The sequence below is a fragment of the Muntiacus reevesi genome, chromosome 9 (assembly GCF_963930625.1).
Source record: "Muntiacus reevesi chromosome 9, mMunRee1.1, whole genome shotgun sequence".
NCBI classification, from domain to species: domain Eukaryota; kingdom Metazoa; phylum Chordata; class Mammalia; order Artiodactyla; family Cervidae; genus Muntiacus; species Muntiacus reevesi.
This window is the reverse complement of record NC_089257.1, coordinates 48,738,711-48,761,558: the sequence shown is the minus strand read 5'-3', so window position 1 is coordinate 48,761,558 and position 22,848 is coordinate 48,738,711. Positions and strand designations below refer to the sequence as shown.

Below are 22,848 nucleotides of genomic sequence, written 5' to 3'. Positions count from 1 at the left end.
ATGATGGACAATAGAAGCTACTCTAACATGCCAGACAAACTGCCTGTCTTCAGTGATTCCTCCCACTTGCCACTGACCAGGTCCTTCTATCTGGACCCCATGGTCACGTTCCACCTCTATCCAGAAGGCCCAGTGCCATCCCCTTACTCGGAAAACTTGCCATTGCTACCTTTTTCCAGTGACTCCCTGATTATGGAAAATTATGGTGAACCCTGTGCCTTCTCCTTCCCAATGCCTTATCCAAATTACAGAAGGTGTGACTATTCCTACGGGCCAGCCTTTATCCGGAAAAGGAATGAGCGGGAAAGGCAGCGGGTGAAATGTGTCAATGAAGGCTATGCCCAGCTCCGACATCATCTGCCAGAGGAATACTTGGAGAAACGCCTCAGCAAAGTGGAAACCCTCAGAGCTGCCATCAAGTACATTAATTACCTCCAGTCCCTGCTGCACCCTGATGAGGCTGAGACCAATAATCATCCCAGGAAAGGTTCCTCCATAATGGCAACCACCACCCGCCACTCTGACTCCATTTTTAGAATCATTTGATTCCATGTTTCCAAATAGAAATACTTTCACAAAATGTGGTCCCCTACATTATTCAGTAGTTTCCCTAATGTAATTTTTGTGTGGGCAGATAATAGCTCAAATGCTAACAGATGCTGGATATGTTTTACTTGGATTTCAGATGTACTAAACATTATCTTATGTAGATTGAGAAAATTCTTCTTAAGTTTTGGTGATTTCTGTCAAGAACATTAGGGAATCAGGAGTCCTAAAAGTTCTCTATGCTTCTCAACTTGCCCTTCTCCCACACTTGGCTAGAGTCTCAGGTGTGAGAAACTCACAAAAGTAATGTAAAGGATGATTAATGCCTAGTCAATGCCTCTACTGCACTTTGCAGATGTTTCATGCTAAGCAGCACAATGAACCTTTCTTGATTTGTCAAAATTCGGTGAGTTTTATTACTTGGGGTTAGCAAGAAATTTACACCTTACCCATAACATGATGGGGAAGTATTTTGGGGCTAAAGCAAAAGTAATTAACAAAATCTTGTTGTCATTTGAAATTATTTCAGAATCATCTTTGTCCTGCATGCAGCAGACATCCTCTGATAGCTTAGTGTAGGGCCTAAACTGCAGGCTCTGCAGTCATATTGCTCCATTTACATTCTGACTTTGGTGCCTCTCCCTGTGTCTTTTCAGTTCTTCATCCACAGAATAAGAATAAGAGTAACAGCAACTACCCCATATGTTTATTATGAGGATCACCAGCACCTGACATATAATGTTTTTATAATCATTATTTTTAAAAATTATTATTATCCTTTTTTTGTCCATAGCATCATCATTCTTCAGATTCTCTAGGCCAGATAATGTGGGAAGGACAGTGATCCCACCTGTCTTCGAGTCTTCCTTCAAAATGTCTATTTCTATTCCCAAGATGAGCTTCAACGCTTCTGTCTTCCTTAACTCCCAGGTCCCATCTGTCACCAAGCCCAGGCAGGACTTCCAACACACTGTCACATTCATTTCCACTGTCACCTCTTTTATGAAGTCTTTCCATCACAGCCATTACTTGTTCCTTTATTTTGCACACATATTTCCTTGCCATTCCCATCCTGCTATTTTGACTCCCCTTGCACACTTGTCTCTGTCTTCAGTAGACTGTGAGCTCCTTGAAGATAAGGACAAGTTTTAGTCAGCCCTGTATTTCCAGCACCCAGAAAAGAGCTCACATCAGGTAGGTGTCAAGAAATATTTGGTGGTATTTTTTTCTATTTCCATTCTGTCACATTGTGTCTGGATCACTGTTAACTCCCTGACCTCTCAGGCTCTGTTCTCAATTGGTTCTATTTTCACTCTAATACTCTTTCTTAAAGTATTGTACTGGCCAAAAAGTTTGTCTGACTTTTTCCATACGATGCTACAGAAAAAACCAAACGAATTTTTTTGCCAACCTAATATTTCATGTCACTTCATTGCTCAGACCTCATGACAACTTCCTTTTGACTGTGACATTGTTGGACATTCATCTGCTTGATTTTCAAAGCTCCCACCAGTTTGGCCCCTTCCCATTGATTTTCCCATGACACTCCATTCCCCCCACCTCCAAAAAGAAAATCACGTGTTGCAAATGCATCCTTCTCTCTTACTTCCTGCCAAGATGGAATGGAATAATCTTTTTCCTTTCACCAGTGAAATCCCACCTATCTTATTCAGGAATCCTTCTCTCATAGCCAGAGATCTAATTAGTCTTTCTTAGACTCTAACTTTATGCACCAAATCACTCAGCCTTTTGAGCAACAGTCATTCTCCTGGCTGCAAAGTTAAGCTCTGTGAGGGTAGACATCAGTTAGGATGCTTTTGGCTGGGAGCAATACAAAAATCTAACAAAAATTGGTATAATCAAAAAAGGGAGGATTTCCCTGGTGGTCCAGAAGTTAAGGACTTTGCACTCCCACTGCAAGGGTACAGGTTCAGCCAAGGTTCAACACTGTCACCAAGAATCTGTGTCCTTTAGATCTGTCCTCTCTGGGAACAGCTTCAGTGTCCCAGAAAGACTGTCAGGAGCTCCCAGAACTATAAGCTTTCTTATTTATGTATAGGAGGAAAGATAAGTTCTATAACCAAGATTTCTAACGAAAGTCTTGAGATTCATGCTGACTGGAGAGGCAGGGGACATGCCGATGCCTTGGAGGGCAGGGGATGGAATGTGCTGGTGGACACACATCAACGAGGGGGTAGAGCCAGCCTCTCCCTACCACTCAGATTCACAGCACAAACAGGAACTGGCGGAAGGGGGGAATAGACGTGGTAGAGACACTCACAGATGTGCAAAATGGCTGTCAGATGCCTCAAATACCAGCCTCCTCTAGATGTTCAAATGAAAGCGGAATCTGGACTTCTGTTCCTTTGGTCCCCGGTGTCCACTCCCACCACCCTAAGTTATCACCACACACCTGCTTCTCAGCAGCCCTGTGTCCTTCAGACAAACGTGATCACGCTTTTGGTTATTTCATTTTAAACTACAAATTCTATCTTAAGAGTCCTTAAGCCAACCAGTGGGTTCCCTCCACTCCAGCCTCCCGCCCACCGAGGAGGAAGGCAGATCAACAGCCTTGAGACTGTGGGGTCAGCCCCCTCCCTCCCAAGACTCTCCTAGAGCCACCGCCACTGACTCTTTAGCAGTGGAGAAGCTTAGCTTCTGGGAATTGATGCTACACTGGCCCTTCTCCCCAACACCACCTGTCAACACCACTCTCCAGAAAGGCGGAGAATAACCAACCCCCCACCCTCCCTTCCCGCCCATGCTGCCCAAGGCCCAGTCTCCCCTCCGCACATGCTCAGTGACTCCCTCTGGCCCGGCTGGCTGTATCCATGGCAACCTGCTTGGCAACCAGGAGTCGGTTGGGCTGAGGCCGTGATCTCCCAACTGTCGGAAGGGACCCAGGCCGAGGTGGAGGAGTCTGGCTGGGGCTGTGGTAAGTACTCTTGGGGTCAGAACCGTGGGCTTGGGCAGGAGCACACCCAACAGGGCCGAGCTGGGCTGGGCCAGCCGAGTGTGATCTCGGGCCCTGGGTGGCAGCTGTGGCCTCTGAGCACATCTATGGAGGCCACCGCCCTGGGCTCTCAGCTCGGTCGAGTCAGTCCCCCAGGTGACCAGGTTAGGAGGGAAGTCTGTGGCTTGGGTTAGGGGTCAGTTTGGCATCAAGGGCTGGGATTTGTAAAAGGAAGTATGGTTTTAAACCCCCGAAGTCCCTACAACTGGGGTGGAGGTGGGGGGGGGGGTTAAAAAAACTAATGTATATTGATTGAGCTACTTAGAGATGCCAGGTGCTTTCCACAGATCGTCTCCAGGGCGTTAACTGACGCACCCAGGTGAAGTGAGCACGCAGCCAGCAGGCGGTGGACTGCCAGCTGGGTTTCTGGGAAATCACAGCTCTTGCTCTTTCAACCCCTCCCCAGTTTCCTGAGCGGAGTCTCCCCGGGCAGGTGATGATTCTGGGGATACCCTGCGCGTGGTGGGAGCGGGTGGGGCCGCGGAGAGGCCGCAAACCGCGGAGCTGAGCGCAGCCGCGAGCCAGGCGCCCTCTGCTGGGCTGTGGGCTGCACCTCAGGTAATAGAGCCGCTGGTTCTCAGGTGTTTTCGCCGAGGTCTATGGACTCCTCCGCGGGGCCTGGGACGCCGTTGCCCAAATACTGCAGCGTGGCCACGACCCTGAAGGCCCCTGCCTGGGCCGGCACCGCTCCTCGCTGGGACCTCTCCTTCACCTGCCCCCTCGCCTGCCGAGCACCCTGGCTGACCCAGCACAGCCTCCTCACCAGGTACCCATCTGTGCTTCTTTTTTCCTCTCTGTTCTTGGCTCATGATGGTGGGAGACATGATGGCCCAGGAGAGAGAGGACTTGCTTCCTGGGAAGGCCGAAAATGTCCCTTACCCGTGTGCGCTGAGTTCCTTGGGTTATTATAATCGCCCCAACTGTACTCACGATAAATAAGTAAATACAAAGAGATTTGCCTGGCGGTGCAGTGTTTAGGACTCCAGGATTCCACTGCAGGGAACACGGGTTCGATCCATGATTAGGAAACTAAGATCCTGCATGCCTCCATGTGCAGCCAAAATATAAAAAATAAATAAAAATAAACTCTACCCCCAGCGACAAGTGTTGACATGGCTTTTGTCTCACTTTGTAGCAGAGGGGCTGATGTCAGAGTTGGCATGTGTGGGAGAAGGCAGGCATCACCAGTTATAAAACTTCTGGCTGATTTTATCATCTTCTCTGAGACTTGCCCTGGCCCTGTATGAGGAATTAGGTGAGGTGAGGTCGCCAGATCCCTCCTCAGGTTCCCTCAGTTGTCCTAGTTTTTTGTGAATGGTACCCAAAATTAGCTGTCTACAGTGAGAATACAGAAGGAGAAGGGAACCTCAGCTGATAAGCACATACAAATTGTGCAAGTCCCATGCTATTCAAGTCAGTCTGCCCAGGCTTGAACCCTACAGCCCCCTTTCTTGTTTCACCCATGTGGACCATTTCCCTTCAAAGCCAGAGTTTAAACAGTCCTGTATCCTGGCTTGCCCACAAAAAATAAACACTTTTTTTTTCCCCTGGAAAACTGAAACCTGACTCAACAATTCCCTATGGCTTGGTTTTGTCTACCAGAGTCCCCAGAACCAGCTTCTCCTTTTCTCTGTCCCTCAGCCTCTTACTCAGCCCTGTGCTTCCCCTGCTCAGATACTTCTTCCTCTCTTCCGACTCTATGGTGCTCAGCCTCCTTGTAGTTTTGCTCCTTTGTCATCACCATCTAAGCCTCCACACCTCATCCTGCCCCACACACCGCCTCAGGATTTCCCTTCCTGGAAGAAGGCTTTCCTGGCCTGCTATCTAGTTTCAGAACCAGTGAATCTGGCCATCCTGTTATATATCAAGGCTAATCCCATTCTGATTACCTTGAAACAATTCCCAGGCCTTAAGTAGCGATTCCCTTCGCTCTCCTCTCCTTCTTTCTCTCCCAACAATTTACCTTATCTTACCGGAAGTCACAGATTGCCACTCTTTACAGGGGCTCCTGTTCTGTATCACCTTAACTGTCGTGTTCACCCCATGGTTCTGCTCAGACCTAACTTTGAAATGTGTTTCTTGATGGTTTTAGGGCTCGCTTTTCTCCACTTCCCTAATTCCATTTGCTTTCCCCCAGATACGCATCTTACTACCCGTGTCTCCACACTGCTGACCCAGCATGGCAGGGGCCTGGCTGGCTGGGAAGAGTTGGAGAGGCTGCTGACATATGGGTCCTGGCAAGAAGGGAACCAGATGGCTTTTATTACAGGGCTCAGATAAAGGCTGCTCCAGAGGCAAGTCCCTCAGTCCCATGTCTCCCTGTATGCTCCTCTGGGTGGCCCTGTCATACCTGATATGCCTCAGCTGTTCAGTTTCTTAAATAAGCACAGATCTTCCATGGCCAGGATGTGGAAGTAAAAATGTAATGTCAGGGAGCGCATCAGTTTGCTAGGGCTGCATAACAAAGTGGCACAAACTGAGTGGCTTTAACAATATAAATTGATTCCTTCAGTTCTGGAGAGAACCAGGTGTGGTGATCCTGAGGGCTCTGGGGGAGGATCTGTTCCATGCACCTCTCCCAGCTTCTGGTGGTTTGCTAGCAATCTTTGCTGTCCCTTGGCTTGTAGAAGCATCCCCCCGCACTTGGTCTTCATCTTCACTCGCTGTTCTCCCTGGGCTCATGTCTGTGTTCAAATTTCCCCTCTCTATAAGGACACCAGTCATTGGATTAGGGGTCCACTTTACTCATACTCAGTGTGACTTTGTCTTAAGTCATTAAGACTTAAGTGTGACACATTTTGAGGCCCTAGGGGCTCGGACATCAACATGAATTTTGGGGGGACATAATTCAACCGGTAACAGTGAAGGAAATGTACAGTAAAAGCACTTTGTTCGGGAAGATTCGGTGTGTGGAGTTAGGAGCACCAGCCCAAGGGAAAGAGGAACCTCACGTGCGCCTGTGTCCTTCCGCATGGGGGCACGGGCCCTGTGTGCTGGGGCCAGGCCAGGGCTTTACTTTGGTGACTGCTTGCTTCACTGGGACTTTTCTCTTTCTTTTCAGAGTCAGACTTTGTGAATGTGGGTCCATAGAGGGAAAACTAGTGTGATTTATAAAAAAATATATGTTATAGAATTTCCAATCAAAAGTCATTTTGTCATTTTCCAGTCACTAATGTGTGATTTCAAATGAAATATCAGCAGGAGTTTGCTCAAATATAGATTCTGTCTGGTGACTAGATAGAAGTTAATTTGTAACCACACTTTATCTTTCTTCAAAAATCATGCTGAGTCCTCCAAACAGCTTGTTCTTTTAATTAGCTCTGGATTCCTCCTGCCCTCCCTGTCAGGCGGCTCGTTCCTTCTTTGGCCCCACATCCCCTCATGGACATGCAGGCAGTGCACAGGGCTGTCCCAGGAGCAGCCATAGCTGTCCTTGCCTGACAGGGCCTGTGGGTGATACCCCACCCCCTGGCTGGACCAGGACACAGGGACAACATTTCCTGGGAGGGCTGGGAGAAGAGGGGTGCTTTGGGGAAAGATGGAGAGGACCCAGCTTACTCCTCTGAATTGCAGACCAAAAATAAAGATAGGAGAAAAGAAAAACAGGAAAAGAAAGGGCACAGGAAGAGAAAGGCAGGAAGTGATAAACAAGAGTTGCCACAGCAAGAAGCAGAGGGAGAGCCTCTGCCTCATAGCCGACCTGTCTCTGCCATAATGGGCTCCAGCAGCTCCTGGCCTGGCCCCTTCCCTAGTTGACCCCTGCTGTGTGGGAGGGAGACCCTCAGCCTGGCTCTGGGCGATGTAGGGAACCATGAGGCTCCCTGTAGTGCTTCCTAAGGCCAGGTATTATTCTGAATATTTTCCTTCCCACAGTTGGAGAGGCAGGGGGTCCTGCTGGTGGAATTTGAGGCTCCCCTTGTCACAGGCCCAGAGCTGCCAGCCCAGCGGCAGAGTGTGGTCTTTGAGGAAGATGTCATTCAGTTCTCACCAACCATGGAATACTCACTGCAACCTGGGGACAAGGTGCTGGCACCCTGGGGCCCTGACCAACAACGCTATGGCCCTGGCACTGTTCTCTTGGGCTTGGAGGCAAGAGACCCCCAGAGAGGTAAGGGAGCTGCTCTGGGGCTCCCCAGGAGCCAGGCTGGTGATCAGGCTGAGGAAAGAGCAAAGCGGGTGTCTCTACAGCTTAGGGGTCTTAGGGGCTTGAGGAAATCCTTACCCTTTCACTTGCAGCTTCAACCCGAGGGTAGCCACAGATAGACAAATCATATTTTTCTGATTATAAAATATTTTTTATCAGGGCAAAATCACCCAAGGCTACTATGTCTATGTTGGTTACCTGACCTATGGTGTGGTGAGGTTATCCAGAGGTCACACCTGTACTCATGACTGGTCCCCCACCACGTCATTCGGGGACGGATACAGTGTCCCCTTGTGTGGGGCCGGCCAGGCAGCATCATAATTCAGAGAACCACAGAGGAGGCTCCTCCTCCCCTCCCCGTACCTGAGGAGGCATTTTGGTTTTGATGAGAAAACTGAGACATGGAGGCACAGGATGGGGAGGTAAACATGGGGCACGTGAGGAACATCCCTGGTGGGCTTTGCAGGGCTTTGCAGGGAGATTTGCGGTGAGACAGCAGGCAAAGCTGAGGGGCTCTGCTGAGGCTTTGCTTCTGGGGAGAAGAGAACCCTTACCCTTGATGTGGAGGAGGCGGTTGTAACAAAATGTTGCCCTTCTCTGTTACATAGCATCCCCCAAAGAAGAAGAAATTACTGTTCACTTCTGGAATGGCAGGACAGCACCAGTGCCTCTCAGAGGGGTCCAGTGGGTGCCCCCGGCTGTCTGGAAGAAGGCTGTGGACGGGCTGCACAAGCCTCACGCCAGGGAGCACCCCAGGCCCCTCGTCTGGGCCCCTTGCTGCCCTCTGCTGGGGCCGGTCGCTGGACTGGTCACCAGCGGGCTTCCTTGGAGCCCTCCGTTCCTGTGTGCTCCCTGCTACCCGCATGCCAGCTGCCAGCTGCTGCTCCAGGGCTGCCTCTGCTGCTGCCCCCTGGCTGGACCCACCTGGGGGCCTCTAATCAGGACCTCAGGGGTCGCAGCCAGAGAACCGCCAGAAGCGGAGCTGAAGCCCACAGCCCAGCTTTTGCCCCTGGAGAATCCTAAGGAGGAAGAAGTGGCAGTGCAGGCTCCCATGGCTGTTTCCTCCTCCTCCGCCTCCTCTTCTGAAGACAAGGATTTGGAGAATGAGCTGGAGATGGGCCCCCCTCAGAGGCTGCTGGTGGACAGCACAGTCAACACGGACCCCATCCTTCTCGAGAAGTCTCCGAGGAAGCAGGGTGGCCTCTGCCAGCCCGAGTGGAGGTACTGGAGGAGAAACGGGCCTGAGCCGCACCCGGGGAAGCCAGGTAGGTCTTTTCCTAGGGTGGGGCTGAGGCCCCTGCCTCCCGTCCCCTCCGCAACCCCCTCCTTTCGGGGTGGAGGGGGTGGTCCTTCTCAGGAATCTGATACTCGTGTCTGCTGTGATGGAAACTGGAAGTAACATTGGGGGGTGTGGTCATATTGAAGGGAGGCTGTGATAAGAGGGAAGTAGGGGGTTTATTGATTAAATGGAGACCTAACAAGAAAAGATGGGCCGATCTTGGTGCTAAGCTTTGCATCCGTATTTGACAACTGTACTTTCTTTTTTCACTAGTTTCTACTGGCAGGACACTGCCATTGTCCGTTTCTACCCTCCCCTCCTTCACTTTCCTTAGAGGCTGTGATTTTTCTTTACATGCGCAGTCAGAATGCCTCCACGTGTTGATTAGAGTCTTCAAGGCCCTGAGAACTCAGAAACTGGTCTTTAAACATTGGTCATCAGACCCTACTCTTCATATGAGCCCCTGAGGAAGTCAGAGTGGGAAGAACCAGGCACAGCCTTAATCATCTCATTCTACCATGGAGAGGGGAGGCAGTGTTATTGTGAGCAATCTGCAGCCACCCCCGAAACTCTACTATCTGCTTAATCAGAACCTGTCAGCCCACAGGGATTTCAGTCTTGCTCCAGGCATAAGGACTTTCTTAGTCTTCCATTTCAGGAAGCTGAGAAATTGTTTCTACAGTGAGAAACTTTCCTGGTGACTCCTCTGAATCCCTGGCCTTTGGAGTGGGCAGGGATAGACATATCAGTTGCTGATTTGTTTTTGTTTGGCTGCGTTGGGTCTTAGTTGTGGCACCCAGGGTCTTCATTGTGTCATGTAGGATCTTTCCTGGTGCAGCACGTGAACTCTCTAGCTGTGGTACATGGTTTAGATGCCCTGCGGCATGTGGGATCTTAGTTCCCCAACCAGGGATTGAACCCGGATCCCCTGCATTGCAAGGAGAATTCTTAACCACTGGACCACCAGATAAATCCCAACTGCTGTTGTATTTTATATGATGGTTCCTTCCTTAGGTTTCAAGGTGTGGGATCTTTCCCCCATGTCTGAGAGGGAATAACTAGAGGGACAGGAATCTAGCTATGACCAGTGGAGCTTTTCCTCCACTCTCTAAGAGGACACTTTGTATAGAAAATGTCAAGATGGGGCAGGGAGAGCTTCCTGGACTTCTTTCCTCACAGTGAAAGGCCCTGGAAGAAGTGCTTGAAAACAGGTTTCTACAGGTGTGCCCTCCAACAAGTGATAATATAAAGAAAATAGTGCGCAAATCTAGAGTTTTCAAGTTAAATTCTCTGTAGCTTCCACTGCCTCCTGCTTCAGCACAGACTTAGAGAAAGAAAAGCTGTACCTATCCAACAGGGAGTAGCCTGTGGGGAGCAACTGAGATAGGATGAGGCTGTGCCTCATGGAGAGGCAGGCCAGTGGGGTAACCAGAGGGCCATGGTGCGCAGACCTGCCCTGGTTCCAGGCCTACATTGCCATGGTTTGCTCCATGGCATTATATCCAGACTGTTCCAAACCCAACTGAGTCCAAACCAATCTTTCCTGGCCCCAATGTACACTGCTCTTATCTCCACCACCCAACCACCTACACCTACATTCAGCCTCTTTCCCCATTACTGTATTTAAACACATCCTCTCTAAAGTACCCTGCATCCCCAAATAAATTCTAATAATTGGCCATAAAGAGAAATAGAGTATCTTCAGGTACTTGGCCTGGCTTTCCTCTAGGTTATTGGACCATTTGTTATGCTCCAGGCAAAGGTTAATTCTTGGAGTGGAACCATGATAATCAGTGAGCCTGCCCTCTGCCAAGTCCCACACTTGCACTCAAAGCTATGAAGAGTAAGCTCAACCAGCCCTCATCCCAGACGGACGCTGTGCCTTACTAACCAGTGAGATGAAGCATGTAAAAGGACATGTGTGCTGGGCTGGAAACCATGGCGAACACCAGAGGTTTTCTTCTCTCCCTTCCAGATCTTGTTCCCTTTTAAGAAAATGTGCTGGTTTGCTTCTCCTAATTGTGCTTGAGTGCCACCAAGAACTAACGCTTGCCAGTCTGGTCTGAGGCTCTGCCCCCTTAGGATCCTCTTGTATGGGTCCCCCACTCCCCGCCCCCGCCTGCCACACTTTTGGCTCCTTTTAGTTACAGGCTGAGAGGTCACTGTCTGATCCTAACCTAACAAACCTAGGGGCAGGATTCCTGCCAGCAGACATGCTGCTCTCCTCCCTCCCTTATGACTGAAACAGGGTTCAGAGAGTTAAAGGATTCTGTGATCCTTGATTTAGTCCTACCCAAGTCATCAAGACTAACCCCATCAACATGGTAGCATATTCAACTAACTGAATTTTGGGTTCAGGAATAAGACTTTGCAGCATCCAGAAAGATGAGAAGAGCAACAGACAGCAGAGAGAGAAACCTGCTGCAGCGGGGAGTCCCAGAGAGCTGGCCCTGGATGTCACTGGCATGAAGCCACTACAGATCCTGCCCAAGGAAGCCGAACGCAGAAAACTGAGTCAGGGTACTGCTGCACATCACGGGGGCCAGAACTCCCCCTAGACTAAAAGCCCCACGGATCAAGGTAAAGCAGAATGGCTGGAAAGTGGCTTCTGAAGGGCTCTTCCTATGGTTCTTTGATCTTTTGGAGTCAAACCCACAATCTTGCATATGATTTCAGAAGGCTTGCAGAACCCACAAATTTCATCACTGGCTTCTTGGGGGTACAAGGATCCCTGTTTAAGTGACCCCTCTACCTGAGGATGGTGGGTATGGGTCTGCTTTACTAGGCCTTCTGTCCATGAGTCTGGTCCTCACTAGGAATGCTAAGACAGCTCTACTTAAAACTTTGTTTTCATCATATAAAATACTGGCCTTTTTTTCTGAGGCAAAACTTACGTTCAAAACAAGGTGAAGTCCTAGGCAGTTAAACTGAGATGCAACAGTACTGTTGGTGTGCTAGCTTAAAGATGCTTAGTACACAGCAATGACTTCATAATTTTAAGGATCAAAAGTCACTGATTTTTAAAGTCAGCATAAGACTCTCAGTGTTTTTTTTCTCTCATAGGAAGCTAAAGAGTAGAGGTGGAGCTACAGAGTGGCTGACAAGGCACCCTTCAACAGAAATGGCACAGTCAGGGCCACAGATGACAGTCCAGTGAGCAGCAGCATCTTCACGTCTCCTGAGGGGCACAGGAGTGAGGTGCCCAGGGCTCCCTGCCAGGGGCCGGGTGAGACCTGCTTGAAGATGCCTCTTACACAGAGGCTACAGAACATGGTTGGCAGGCTTTGGGCAAACGTATCCACAGCCTCTCTGCTATCTTTTCATAAAGCCTCAATTGTACAAGAGTGACGTTTTGTTTCCCTTTTTAATGCCAATAAAAAGGAATTTTCTTCATTTCCAAATCTCTCTCTTTATTATCATAATTAACCTTTGCTTGGAAAGCAAGCTGTAAAAACTATTCAGACAGCATCATTACATTATTACTTTCAGGCAGAAGAGGGTGAGGGACTTTCAAGTTAAAATAGGCACTGAAAGAGACACACTCCAGTTCCTAGGAAGGCTGACCCTCTACAGTCAGCACTAAAGGCAGGATTGATGTGTACATATTAAGAATATACAGTAGCTTTATTCTTCTTGATACTTAGAAAAAGGTGATGTGATGCCTGTGATGGTCAACATCATATGGGGAAGACCAAGTCCACACTTTGTCCGGAATCAACTGCTACCACGTGAGTCTTTTTGGTGAAGTCATCTGCACCCACAGTGACGGAATAGGTCCCTGGATATACCTCTATGTAGAGGTCCTTAGAGATGTTCTCAGCCTGCAAGGAAAAGCAGATATCACCAGTTTAGAGGGTTTATGTCCTGGTGCTGTCAGGGCACCTTGTGTGTGATGCAGTGAGAGGCACTAACGAGGGAGACAGAGGTTCTGCTTTCTACACCTGGCGTGGCCACGCAACAGGACTGCCATTCAGGCTGGTCTCACCCTCTCTCTATGCTTGTCTCCTTAATGCTAAAATTAGCTCACAAGAATGCATGTGAAAATGCTGAGTTGTTGCAGGAACATGAAGAATCATAAAAGGACACACTGGTTGGAGTATAAAGGTAAGAATCAGGTGGAGGGAAAGGTTAATGACTATTGCTTTGGGGCTCAAAAGTAGGCAGTGGCACCTGTTAGCACAGACCAGTAATGGCAAGGCACTGCGGGATGATGCAAAGCATTCTTTTTGGGTGCGCTTTGCTAAATTCACTATTAGAATGAAACATTTCTCCTAAAGCTGAGACTATGAATAGATCCCATTTTGTCATGCAGCAAGTCGGCCGGCTGGCTAACGTCCTCCCTTGGAGGGCTGGTTCTCCCATACAGATGGTCCCTGACTTACAACAGTCTGACTCATGTGTTGCTTTTTTTTAAATTTTACCATAATGTGAATGTGATATGCATTCAGTAGAAACTGTACTTTGAATTTTGATCTTCTCACAGGCTACTCTGATGCTGTGGCAGCAGTGATCGATCTCCCAGTCAGCTGTGCAGTCTCGAGAGTAAACAACTGATACACTTATAACCATTCTGTACCCACACAACCGGTCTCCTTTTCACTTTCAGTGCAGTATTTGAAAAATTACATGAACTATTCAAAACTTCACTATAAAGTAGGTTTTGTGTTAGATGATTTTACCCAACTGCAGGGTATATAAGTGTTCTGTGCATGTTTAAGGCAGGCAAGGCGAAACTATGACTTTCAGTAGCTTAGGGATATTAAGAACACTTTCGATTTATGATATTTTCAACTTATGATGGATTTATCAGGATGTAAGTTGAAGAAGATCTAAAGTGCAAAACACAGGAAGCTGGACTTAAGGAAAAGACTTATGTTTAGAGCTGAGCTGAGCACAAGCCATCCTGCAAGGACAGACGTCAGGCCTGGATTGGAAGGGTCAGGGCAGATGTGCAGGCAGAGGAGAGGTCCCAGCTCAAATGGCTAAAGAGCAAAATCACAAACCAGAAAAGAGCCTGTAATTAAGAGCCAAAGTTTCTCTCCCACAGCGGGGAGACCACTACATGCTCACTCAATGCTTAGAAGAAGCCACAGACAGAAGATGTCATTTCTATACCACTCCTGGGGATGGGGGACCAAACTACTGGCCAGTGAATTCTGCTGGGAGGACTACATGATAGTATTTATACTTTTATGAAACTTCCTCTCTTCCCATCTTACAAATGAATTTGAAGCCAAGTGTTTCCAAAGATGCTTTATGCTATATCCTTTCATGCCCAGTTACTGCAAAACTGGAGGCTTATCATTTAAGTAACCTGAATGTGTATAAGGCAACCACTATTTATTGATCATCAACTATGAAAAGAAAAGGTTTCAGGAAATACAGCTATATTAGAATCGGCAGAAAGTCAAGGATGCTCTGTTTGTCTGCATAAAAAGGGGCAAGATTGGCATCTGTGATTGCAACACTGTGAATATCAGGAAAAAAAGCATTACCAACATCCAGCCAGTATTGGAGGCATCTAAGCCTGACAACTTATACTAGAAGCAGAATAGTCTTAGTTGCTACTAACTCTAGTATATTCTGAATCCAGGCTAGGAGTACACTGTAGACCAACAAAAATTAAACTACTACTGCAACATACAGGGTTCCACTCAGAATTCAGCCCTTCCAAGTTCCGGAAGATTCCCTGGGTTAATGAACTAATGAGTATTTTATCCTGAAAAACTCATCATTGTGTGTTTTCACACAGAAACATTTGTGGAAAATAGGAACAAACTCCTTTAAATGTTTTGGAACCCAATCTAGCTGAATGTATATGTTTCAGAATTTCAGCCATGGTTTTCACTTCATAAGCAGGAGGGTCAGGCCCCTCCTGCTGCTTAAACAGATGGTAAAATTCCAGCAGGGCCCAGTGCCAGCCCAGCTGAGCTGTAGGAATGGAGTTATGAATGCTCTGCATTCTTTCCGACCACAACTATGAGTTGAGGCACAAACACTATCTCTGAAATTTCAAGGGAAGGAAGGATACCAAGAAAATATAATTTTACAGTCAACTAAAATGCTGCACACTTTCCCCGAGGGTAAAAATATCCCAACTTAAAAATAATATGGATCCAACACAAAGAACCCTGTTATAACCCGGTCAGCTGATTCATGGACAGCAGTGGTGGGGAAGCCCGGTGCCCCAGAAGCTCTGTACTCACAGACTGGGATGCCTGCAGCACACACTCTGACACCTGACGCATGCCTCCAACACTAAGGCCTGCGTCTTTTCTCTGAAGAGAGAGGGAGAAACACTGATGAGGGCCCAAACTTTGGCTTCTGGATGGTAAAGAGAAATTTTTTCCTACTTAATGAGGAACTAATGATTGTACTGTCACTGTTTTCCAAGTTGTCACTAAGTTCTTAAGGTTTTTAGTGATTTCTGTGAAGTACTTTTAGTCAGATGTTTACCATCATTACCTTTTATCCTTACATGGGCTTTGGAGAAAGACAGACCTGAGTTTGAATCTTACACCTGCCATTTATTGAGAGGGACAGATTAATCTCTCTTAAGTCTTGATTTCTAGGCTATAACCTGGGGATACTAGACTGTAGGAAAGATTTAAAGTGCAAAAGTGACTGACGTTTAACAGGCTTTCAGAAAATAGAATTCTCTTCTGTGCTTCTCCCAGCAGTGGGAGTACTAGAGAGGAAGAGGCTGAACTGAGAAAGTCAATTTCCCTTACAGCATCAACTTACATTATACAGGAAGGGAGGGGAGGGATACAAATGACTCTTGCACACGTGTAAGCTCCCTTAGGGTCAGGTGCTCTTAAGGGAGCCTGGATCAGGTCAGAAATGGGAGCACTGGATCCAGGACCTGGTGCTGCCACTCGCACCCCAGGCCAGGGAAACGGGAGGGACTTCTTGCACACAGCCAGTCCTCGCTCATATCCCTGTGGCCACTCTCCTGTCCCTTCTCAAAACAGAGAGGTCAGGAATCCAACCTGTGGATTAGACTCTGGACTGAAGTTTGCTACCTTTGAGTGCAACTAGAGGACCTAAAAACAAAAACAAGAAAAGCCAACTCTTCCAAGAAACAATAACAAAGGACTCCTGTTGAATCAGTTCAACAAGTAGAGTCTTTTAGACTTCCCAGAGTGACATGTGGTAACACAGGGAATTCATAGTGAGAAGCCTGTAACTGTTATCTTTAGGAAAGGGATGTTGTTAAGAGACCCCCTCCTTGCACTTCCTTTTTAAAAATTACCAAAGATATGATACTTATCACTACTTTATTTAAAAAAAATTTTTTTTGGTAAAATACATGATGATTAAAAGTCTCTTTCATATCTCTAGATGTAGAAGAGGATATCTGAAGCGTTTTTATTAAGCCTGCTCAAGAATCCCTTGGCCCAGCATTGTCACTGAAGATCCTATAGTGGCATCAATCATGGATTTTGGACAAAAACTCCTTATTTCATGTTCACTGCTGTAAATTATCCGAAGAGAAACATTTCCATAAAGTGCTGTCATGGTGAGTCACCCAGCCACCCAATAACACAATCCAGCAGAAGCTCCAGCATGTAGGGCCTCCCAGTTTCGGAGGCTGAGGGCACAGCACAGCTGAGCATACATACCTGACCACTCCCTGCATCAGAGCACAGGTGTAGCTCCGATGTCCCTCTGTGATAGCGGTAGACATGGGTTGCCCCTCCTTCCTCTGGTGCAGATGAGTAATATTTCTAGAGATGTAACGTGGAAGACATTGGGTAACCAAAGAGTCTGGTCAGATTTTCAAAAAACACCCTGTTACTTGGACAAATTATGGTTAAGAAGAGAGGCAAGAGAGCAAAGGTAAATTACCTGCCCTCCCAAGAAGCCTCTTAAGTCATGTAACAAATCTTAGCCTGTGTAAAGTGACTGTAGAGAAGGAAACTGCAGTTGGCATTACTTTGCTGCCATCTGCTGCCTCTGCAGGGCAAGAACTCTGGCAACTCAAGCTGGGTAGGACCATGCTCTCTGCCAGGTTAAATAGTTTTCACAACATCCTCACTCTGATATCAATACACAAGCCATTTCATCTCTATTCATGACAAGTTCTGACAAACAGGTCCGTGCTTACTAAGTCTCAGGCAAGGACAAGAGAAGAGAGAGGTGCATCTGTTGGCAATTTAGAAATACAACAGGAAATACAACCACTAGACAGTCGTTCTCCCCATGTGGAGGAGGGGAGGGAGTAATCTCTGATTTAGGCAAAATCATCCAAAGGATCAGAAAGCAGTTTTTTCCCTTGTCTACTTCCTTCCTGCCCCTCCAAGTTAACCTTAGACTTGCCCTTGATAGTGACTAATGTCGAGGACATCATAAGCTTGCCTGTTTGGAACAAAGGGTAGGGACAAGGTTTAAGGCAAGAGACCAAAAGGATGAGAAGCTGGGAAAAGCGCATCAGGACATGAATCTAATGATGTAACTTAGGGGCTGCTTCAAAATTCTGAAAATGAACTCAGAACACTGTTCTTAATTCTATCTCTAGAGAGCCAAGGAGTTCTGAGGCTCCATTCTTTAATGGAGACTTGAACTGAAGCATGAACTGAAAACCAAAGTGAAGAATACCAATTTGCTAAACCTCAAACCAAAGATAAATATTATTCCTTTTACTGAACCATGAACCAAAGTGTTTAATTTCATCACTTTATAGTAGAGCCAAAGTTATGGATTTTTCTAAAACCATTTCACAGAATAAGAACATAAAAATACTCTCTGAACCGTATCTCATTGGTTGGAATCCTATTCTTGGAGTCGTAAGGATTTTATAAAAGATGTAGAAACATTTTTTTTTAAATTTCAATATTCATTATGAAATTGAAAAGCAGGATATAAACGACGTATTTTCTTCCTTCTGTCATAGAGACCAGCACCCTTACACCCACATAAGAATCATAAAATGTTAGGTTGGACAAGACCACAGAGTCTGTTTTAAGTCCTAGAAGACACAGAGTACCTTCCACGCAGGTGATTTTCTTGAATGTTGGCTGGTCCACCTTCAACATTCCCTTAAAGTACTTAGAGATGACCTTAGTGTACGCTTTTGAGAAGACTATCTTTACAATCTTTGTTCACCCATTTTAATGAATGGGACCGAAAATCTCACTATAGGTCCTCTGTGCTACAGTTTATGGCAATTTTCTGGCCTTCATCTTTCAGTGGAAACTGAAGAAACAGACTAAAAGGGCTGGAAAGGACTTGAACATTGTCAATTTACCACAGGGAAGTTAGGGCTGAGAGAAACTAATTGGCCTAAGGCAGTAGAGCCAGGAAGTGGCAGAATACAGGTCGGATTCCTGGGATGCCGCCCCTGCCATTAAGCTACACTACCTCTGATGAGGGCACTGCGTCTGTGCCACAAAATCAGCTTTGTAGCCAACAAGTGATATGGACCCAAAGGGACGTACTTAAAAACTATGTTATCAGGGACTTGGAAAAGAGATTAAAATCTAATGGAGGGATTTTGTTTCAATTTTTGCTTTGAAAACAGACTCAGTTCCAATTTAGAGTGATTCTACAGATTAAAAAAATTTTAGTTTAGTTCAAAGTTTTAAAAACTCCTTATGTTTGGTCTTACTTTGGAATTCAGCAAATAAGCACCCACATCCCCATCTAAAAACAATAGTGAGGGCAGAACTTTTCTGCCTTGTTCATTGCTGTAATCTCCTAACAGCTAAAGCTAGGCAGTCTATATTTGTTGAATGAACTGTAAACTGGATTTATCACCTGTTGTAAATCCTTTACTAATTACAACCTGCCCACGAAGGCAGGACCGGGTGAACAGACTGGGTGCAGATTCTTCCTAAATTCTACAAAAATCCACTTTGTGATCCATCAGCAGGCAGATCAGGGGCATGCTTTGGCTTACACCAACTTACCCCACACTGACTTGACGTATAGTTCATGTATTCAGCCATTGTTCTGAAGGAAGCACTGAGGGACGGGTGTCTGTCTTCTTTCTATTTGAATAAACGGCAAATCACAGGTGAGATCTGTATTCCCTACTGGAGAAGGAAGTCATTTTGGAAATACCTTTTTACTTTTTGAAAGACCTCTGCAAGTTTAAATTAGTAAAGGATCTTATTGAGAAAGAATTCCAACTCTAAAAGGAATACACAGATGCAATTTTTCCAGGACAAAGGCTTGTTGGCTTTCCTCGAATATCAGATGATAGCCTCAAACAATTGTGTTAAAAAGTAACCAACCCAGAGGAATCGGGTGGAGAGGGAGGGGGGAGGGGGGATCGGGATGGGGAATACATGTAACTCCATGGCTGATTCATGTCAATGTATGACAAAACCCACTGCAATGTTGTGAAGTAATTAGCCTCCAACTAATAAAAATAAACGAAAAAAATAAAAAACAAAAGATGCTGCTAATACCCAGGGGAAAAAAAAAGTAACCAACCAGGGCCGAGCACTAGCGGTACCCAGCGGTGTCCTAAAGCTACCCACTAAGAATCTGTCAAATGTCAAGAGTTTGTTTTCAAGACTTTCCGCTTCACTGTCCTGATACACAGCAGCTTCCGCAAGCACAGGATCCCTCGGGTCCCAGCGTGTGGCGTGCCCTGGTTCTCAGCAAGCCGCTGCTGAGGGAATGAATGGGCTAGTCCACAGCACAGAGGCCCTCACCTTTCCTGGGAGAAGGCGCTGGGGGCTGGTTGCCGGCCCTCTTTCTCCGTGGTACCGCAACCGGGAAACGATCCCCACGCTGCCTTTGGGAAGCTCCACCGAAGGCCAGTCCACCGCCCTCCTCTTGGCCCGCTCCAGCACTTCCTGACCCAGCCTAGCCGAACGCTGCAGGGAACGTCGGTCCACCCCGTTCAGCGCCGCGGCCACCAAACAGCTCTCCATGTCTCCCTGCGAGGGAACATACACACAAACACGGGCGAGTCAGCGGAGCGCCGGACGCCGCTCCATTTCAGGGTCGGACCCAGAGCTTCGACCTCCCTGGCGACCACTGCCCCCGGCTCCGCCCAACGCGCTCTCCAGCGCCCTGTCAGGGCCTAAGGCGTGCGCTCTCACTCCCTCCCATTTCCATGGCCCCCTCCCCTCGCTTCAGATCCCTCACCAAGTCGGCCTCTCAAGGCGCATGCGCTCCGCGCACAGTCGGCGAGAGAGGACTGGTTCTGGAACACCGTGCGCCGGCGCAGCAGGCCATTGGCCGGGTGGTGGTGAGGGGCGTGGCCGGTGCGGTGCAGCCTGCGAGCCACACGCCTTCTTGCGACCGACTTGCAGCCTCTGCGAGCCGTTGGTGCGGTTAACTGCCTGAATGCAGGGGGCGGGGTCTGGCGGCGGGCGAGGCGGGGGGACCGGTGGAGGAAGCTGTCTGTCCATCTTGTTGCTGGAGCCTCTGGGTCACGACCTGGCCCTCAGAAACTGTCTCCACCGCTTAACGCGGGGAGAGTGTTAGTCGCTCTGTCGAGTCCCACTCTTTGCGACCCCATGGGCTGTAGCCCGCCATTCTCCTCCGTTCATGGGATTTTCCAGGCAAGAATACTGGAGTGGTTGCCATTTCCTTCTCCAGGGGATCTTCCTGACCCAGGGATCGAACCCAAGTCTCCTGCATTGCAGGCAGACTCTTTACCGTCTGAGCCAAATACGTTCTAGCGGGGAACCTGATGTAAAGCCAGGTGGTCCTTTGTTGGGGTAATAAATTGTGGGGAATAAGATGCATGCCTCCAGGCACCTTGTAATGCCGTGTCTTGGGATATTGCTACTCTGAAACGTCGTTTGGTTGAGGAGATGGCCAGGATAGGCCACACAGTGCAGGTGCCACAGTGGCATTTGGAGAAGGGAGTCCAGCAGGCCGTGGGCTCTGGGATGGGCGGCCCACAGGGCCGGGGCACCTGCATTGTGTGTTGTTGAGTCGCCAAGTTGTGTGCAAGTCTTTGTGACTCATAGACTCCAGCATGCCATGGGTTGTGTTTAGGGTTTCGTAATCCCTTCGTGGTAGAGAAGTGTGAGAAGCACACACTTACATAATTTTCTTTTCTTTAAAAATTATTGATTTATTTATTTTTGGCTTCGCTGGGTCTTCGTGGCTATGCACGAGCTTTTCTTTAGTTGTGGCCAGCGGGGGCTTCTTACTGCGGAGGCTTCTCTTTGTTTCAGAGCTTAGGCTCTAGGGCACGTGGGCTCAGTAGTGGTGGCTGGCTCCCAGGCTTTTTAGTTGCCCTCAACTCACACCTTTTTGAAGGCCGTTTCTGGGCATGGGAGTTCACCTTTCAAGAATACCACCTCCACCCCAACCCCCCGCCACGTTTTATGTAAGGAGCTATGCATCCTTACCTTCCACTCCATGCTGCCGGTTATCTGGTAGGAGATACAAGGTCTCATTGCTAATTAATGACTTGGCTACACCACCCTGGCGCGCAGCAAATCGCCTCTCAGGAGGGACCAGTTTGAGAGACAGGACTTTCTCGGTGCTGAGCTGAGCAGTGCTGAGCATCCTCAGCAGATGGCTTGTTTAGCAATTCTGAGTTACCAGGTGTGTATGAGGCTTTTACTACAAACCCCATCTGCCCTTTTGTTCATTTCCTGGTTTCCTCTCCCTGAGCGAAATTGAATGGAAATCTTCATTGTCTTTGGGATAGTTTTCATTGTAGGAGTTTTCTGAAACTTTATCTCAGTAAGTGTTTATCAGGTACCTTTTTTAGAACATGGTGGTTATATGCACAGGGTCTTGAATATCCAGTCTGTAGAGCGGAGTTTGAATTCAGACTCTGCCACTTTTTTGTTGTGTGATTCTGGGCAAACAAATTATTGATAACTTCTTTGAGCTTCACTTTTCCTCATCTCTATGCTAGAGAACAGCAACAGTACCAATTGCCATAGACTGTGAGCTTGAGGACAGGCACCATATCTGTCTTGTTTACTGAGTTTAAAGTGAATCTAGTATTTTCTCCCTCACAGAAGAGGCTGAAAATAGGATTGAATGGATGAATAGGGCTGCTGTAAGGATTTTGTGAGAAAAATTCCTATATAATACTAAGCACAATGCCTTGTCAAGAGTAAGTACTCCATCGATGGAGCATTATGTGCCAGGTGCTATCATAGGAGTGGTTGAGAATACAAAATACAAAGGAGAATTAAAAAGAGATGCACATAAAATCTGTAATGCTAGAAATAAAATATTAACATTTTGTCCATAAGCTGTTTGCCATAAGATTGATCCAGATAAAGTGAATGAATAAATATTGTTCAGCTGGAGGATCAAGAAAGGGTTCATAAGAAGGAAGCATTTGAGCTGAGCCTTGAAGGATGGCCTAGGAATTAATGGGAAGGGGTAGTTAAGATATCTGTTATTTGTTCTCATAATGACTGTAGGTAGGGGTGAGATACAATTCCCAGGAACAACCTATATTTTCATGATTTTTTAAAAAAATATTGTGGTACTTAGGCAAATCTAAATTATATATCAGTTCAGTTCAGTTCAGTTGCTCAGTCGTGTCCAACTCTTTGCGACCCGATGAACCGCAGCACACCAGGCCTCCCTGTCCATCACCAACTCCCAGAGTCCACCCAAACCCATGTCTGTCAAGTCGGCAATGCCATCCAACCATCTCATCTTCTGTCATCCCCTTCTCATCCTGCCCCCAATCTTTCCCAGCATCAGGGTCTTTTCCAATGAGTCAACTCCTCACATCAGGTGGCCAAAGTATTGGAGTTTCAGCTTCAACATCAGTCCTTCCAATGAACACCCAGGACTGATCTCCTCTAGGATGGACTGGTTGGATCTCCTTGCAGTCCAAGGGACCCTCAAGAGTCTTCTCCAACACCACACTTCAAAAGCATCGGTTCTTCGGCGCTCAGCCTTCTTTATACTCCAACT

The 22,848-nt window shown here is 47.4% G+C and overlaps 3 protein-coding genes across 5 annotated transcripts in view; 2 read left to right on the top strand and 1 right to left on the bottom strand.

The window, feature by feature from the left end:
- ASCL3 (achaete-scute family bHLH transcription factor 3) lies at window positions 1-546 on the top strand. The gene has a single exon (XM_065944273.1). It carries the CDS (start codon window positions 1-3, stop codon window positions 544-546), a length of 546 nt encoding a protein of 181 aa, XP_065800345.1.
- A 2,872-nt stretch (window positions 547-3,418) lies between these two features.
- Window positions 3,419-12,316, top strand: C9H11orf16 (chromosome 9 C11orf16 homolog). Its single transcript, XM_065945389.1, has 8 exons — window positions 3,419-3,481; window positions 3,847-3,992; window positions 4,141-4,325; window positions 5,697-5,853; window positions 7,433-7,667; window positions 8,312-8,968; window positions 11,341-11,562; window positions 12,046-12,316. Exons 3-7 carry the CDS (start codon window positions 4,159-4,161, stop codon window positions 11,538-11,540), a joined length of 1,416 nt encoding a protein of 471 aa, XP_065801461.1. The 5' UTR covers window positions 3,419-3,481; window positions 3,847-3,992; window positions 4,141-4,158; the 3' UTR covers window positions 11,541-11,562; window positions 12,046-12,316.
- A 50-nt stretch (window positions 12,317-12,366) lies between these two features.
- The window catches only part of AKIP1 (A-kinase interacting protein 1), a 106,154-nt gene continuing 95,672 nt past the window's right edge, over window positions 12,367-22,848 (bottom strand). The window contains exons 1-6 of one of the 3 annotated variants that reach the window (XM_065946204.1): window positions 20,086-20,231; window positions 19,647-19,874; window positions 18,894-18,974; window positions 16,608-16,712; window positions 15,189-15,260; window positions 12,367-12,803 (exon numbers count right to left, since the gene is read on the bottom strand). In XM_065946204.1, coding sequence (XP_065802276.1) covers window positions 12,660-12,803; window positions 15,189-15,260; window positions 16,608-16,712; window positions 18,894-18,974; window positions 19,647-19,868 — 624 coding nt within the window. In that variant the 5' untranslated portion in view covers window positions 19,869-19,874; window positions 20,086-20,231 and the 3' untranslated portion in view covers window positions 12,367-12,659. The other 2 variants (XM_065946205.1, XM_065946206.1) reach the window with 2 other exon arrangements.

Bases quoted from the DNA above. Each gene is read 5' to 3' on its own strand.
- C9H11orf16 (XM_065945389.1), top strand. From the start codon at position 4,159: ATGGACTCCTCCGCGGGGCCTGGGACGCCGTTGCCCAAATACTGCAGC. The intron at 4,326-5,696 runs GTACCCATCTGT...GCTTTCCCCCAG, and splicing joins CAGCACAGCCTCCTCACCAG to ATACGCATCTTACTACCCGT. The intron at 7,668-8,311 runs GTAAGGGAGCTG...TCTGTTACATAG, and splicing joins GGCAAGAGACCCCCAGAGAG to CATCCCCCAAAGAAGAAGAA.
- ASCL3 (XM_065944273.1), top strand. From the start codon at position 1: ATGATGGACAATAGAAGCTACTCTAACATGCCAGACAAACTGCCTGTC.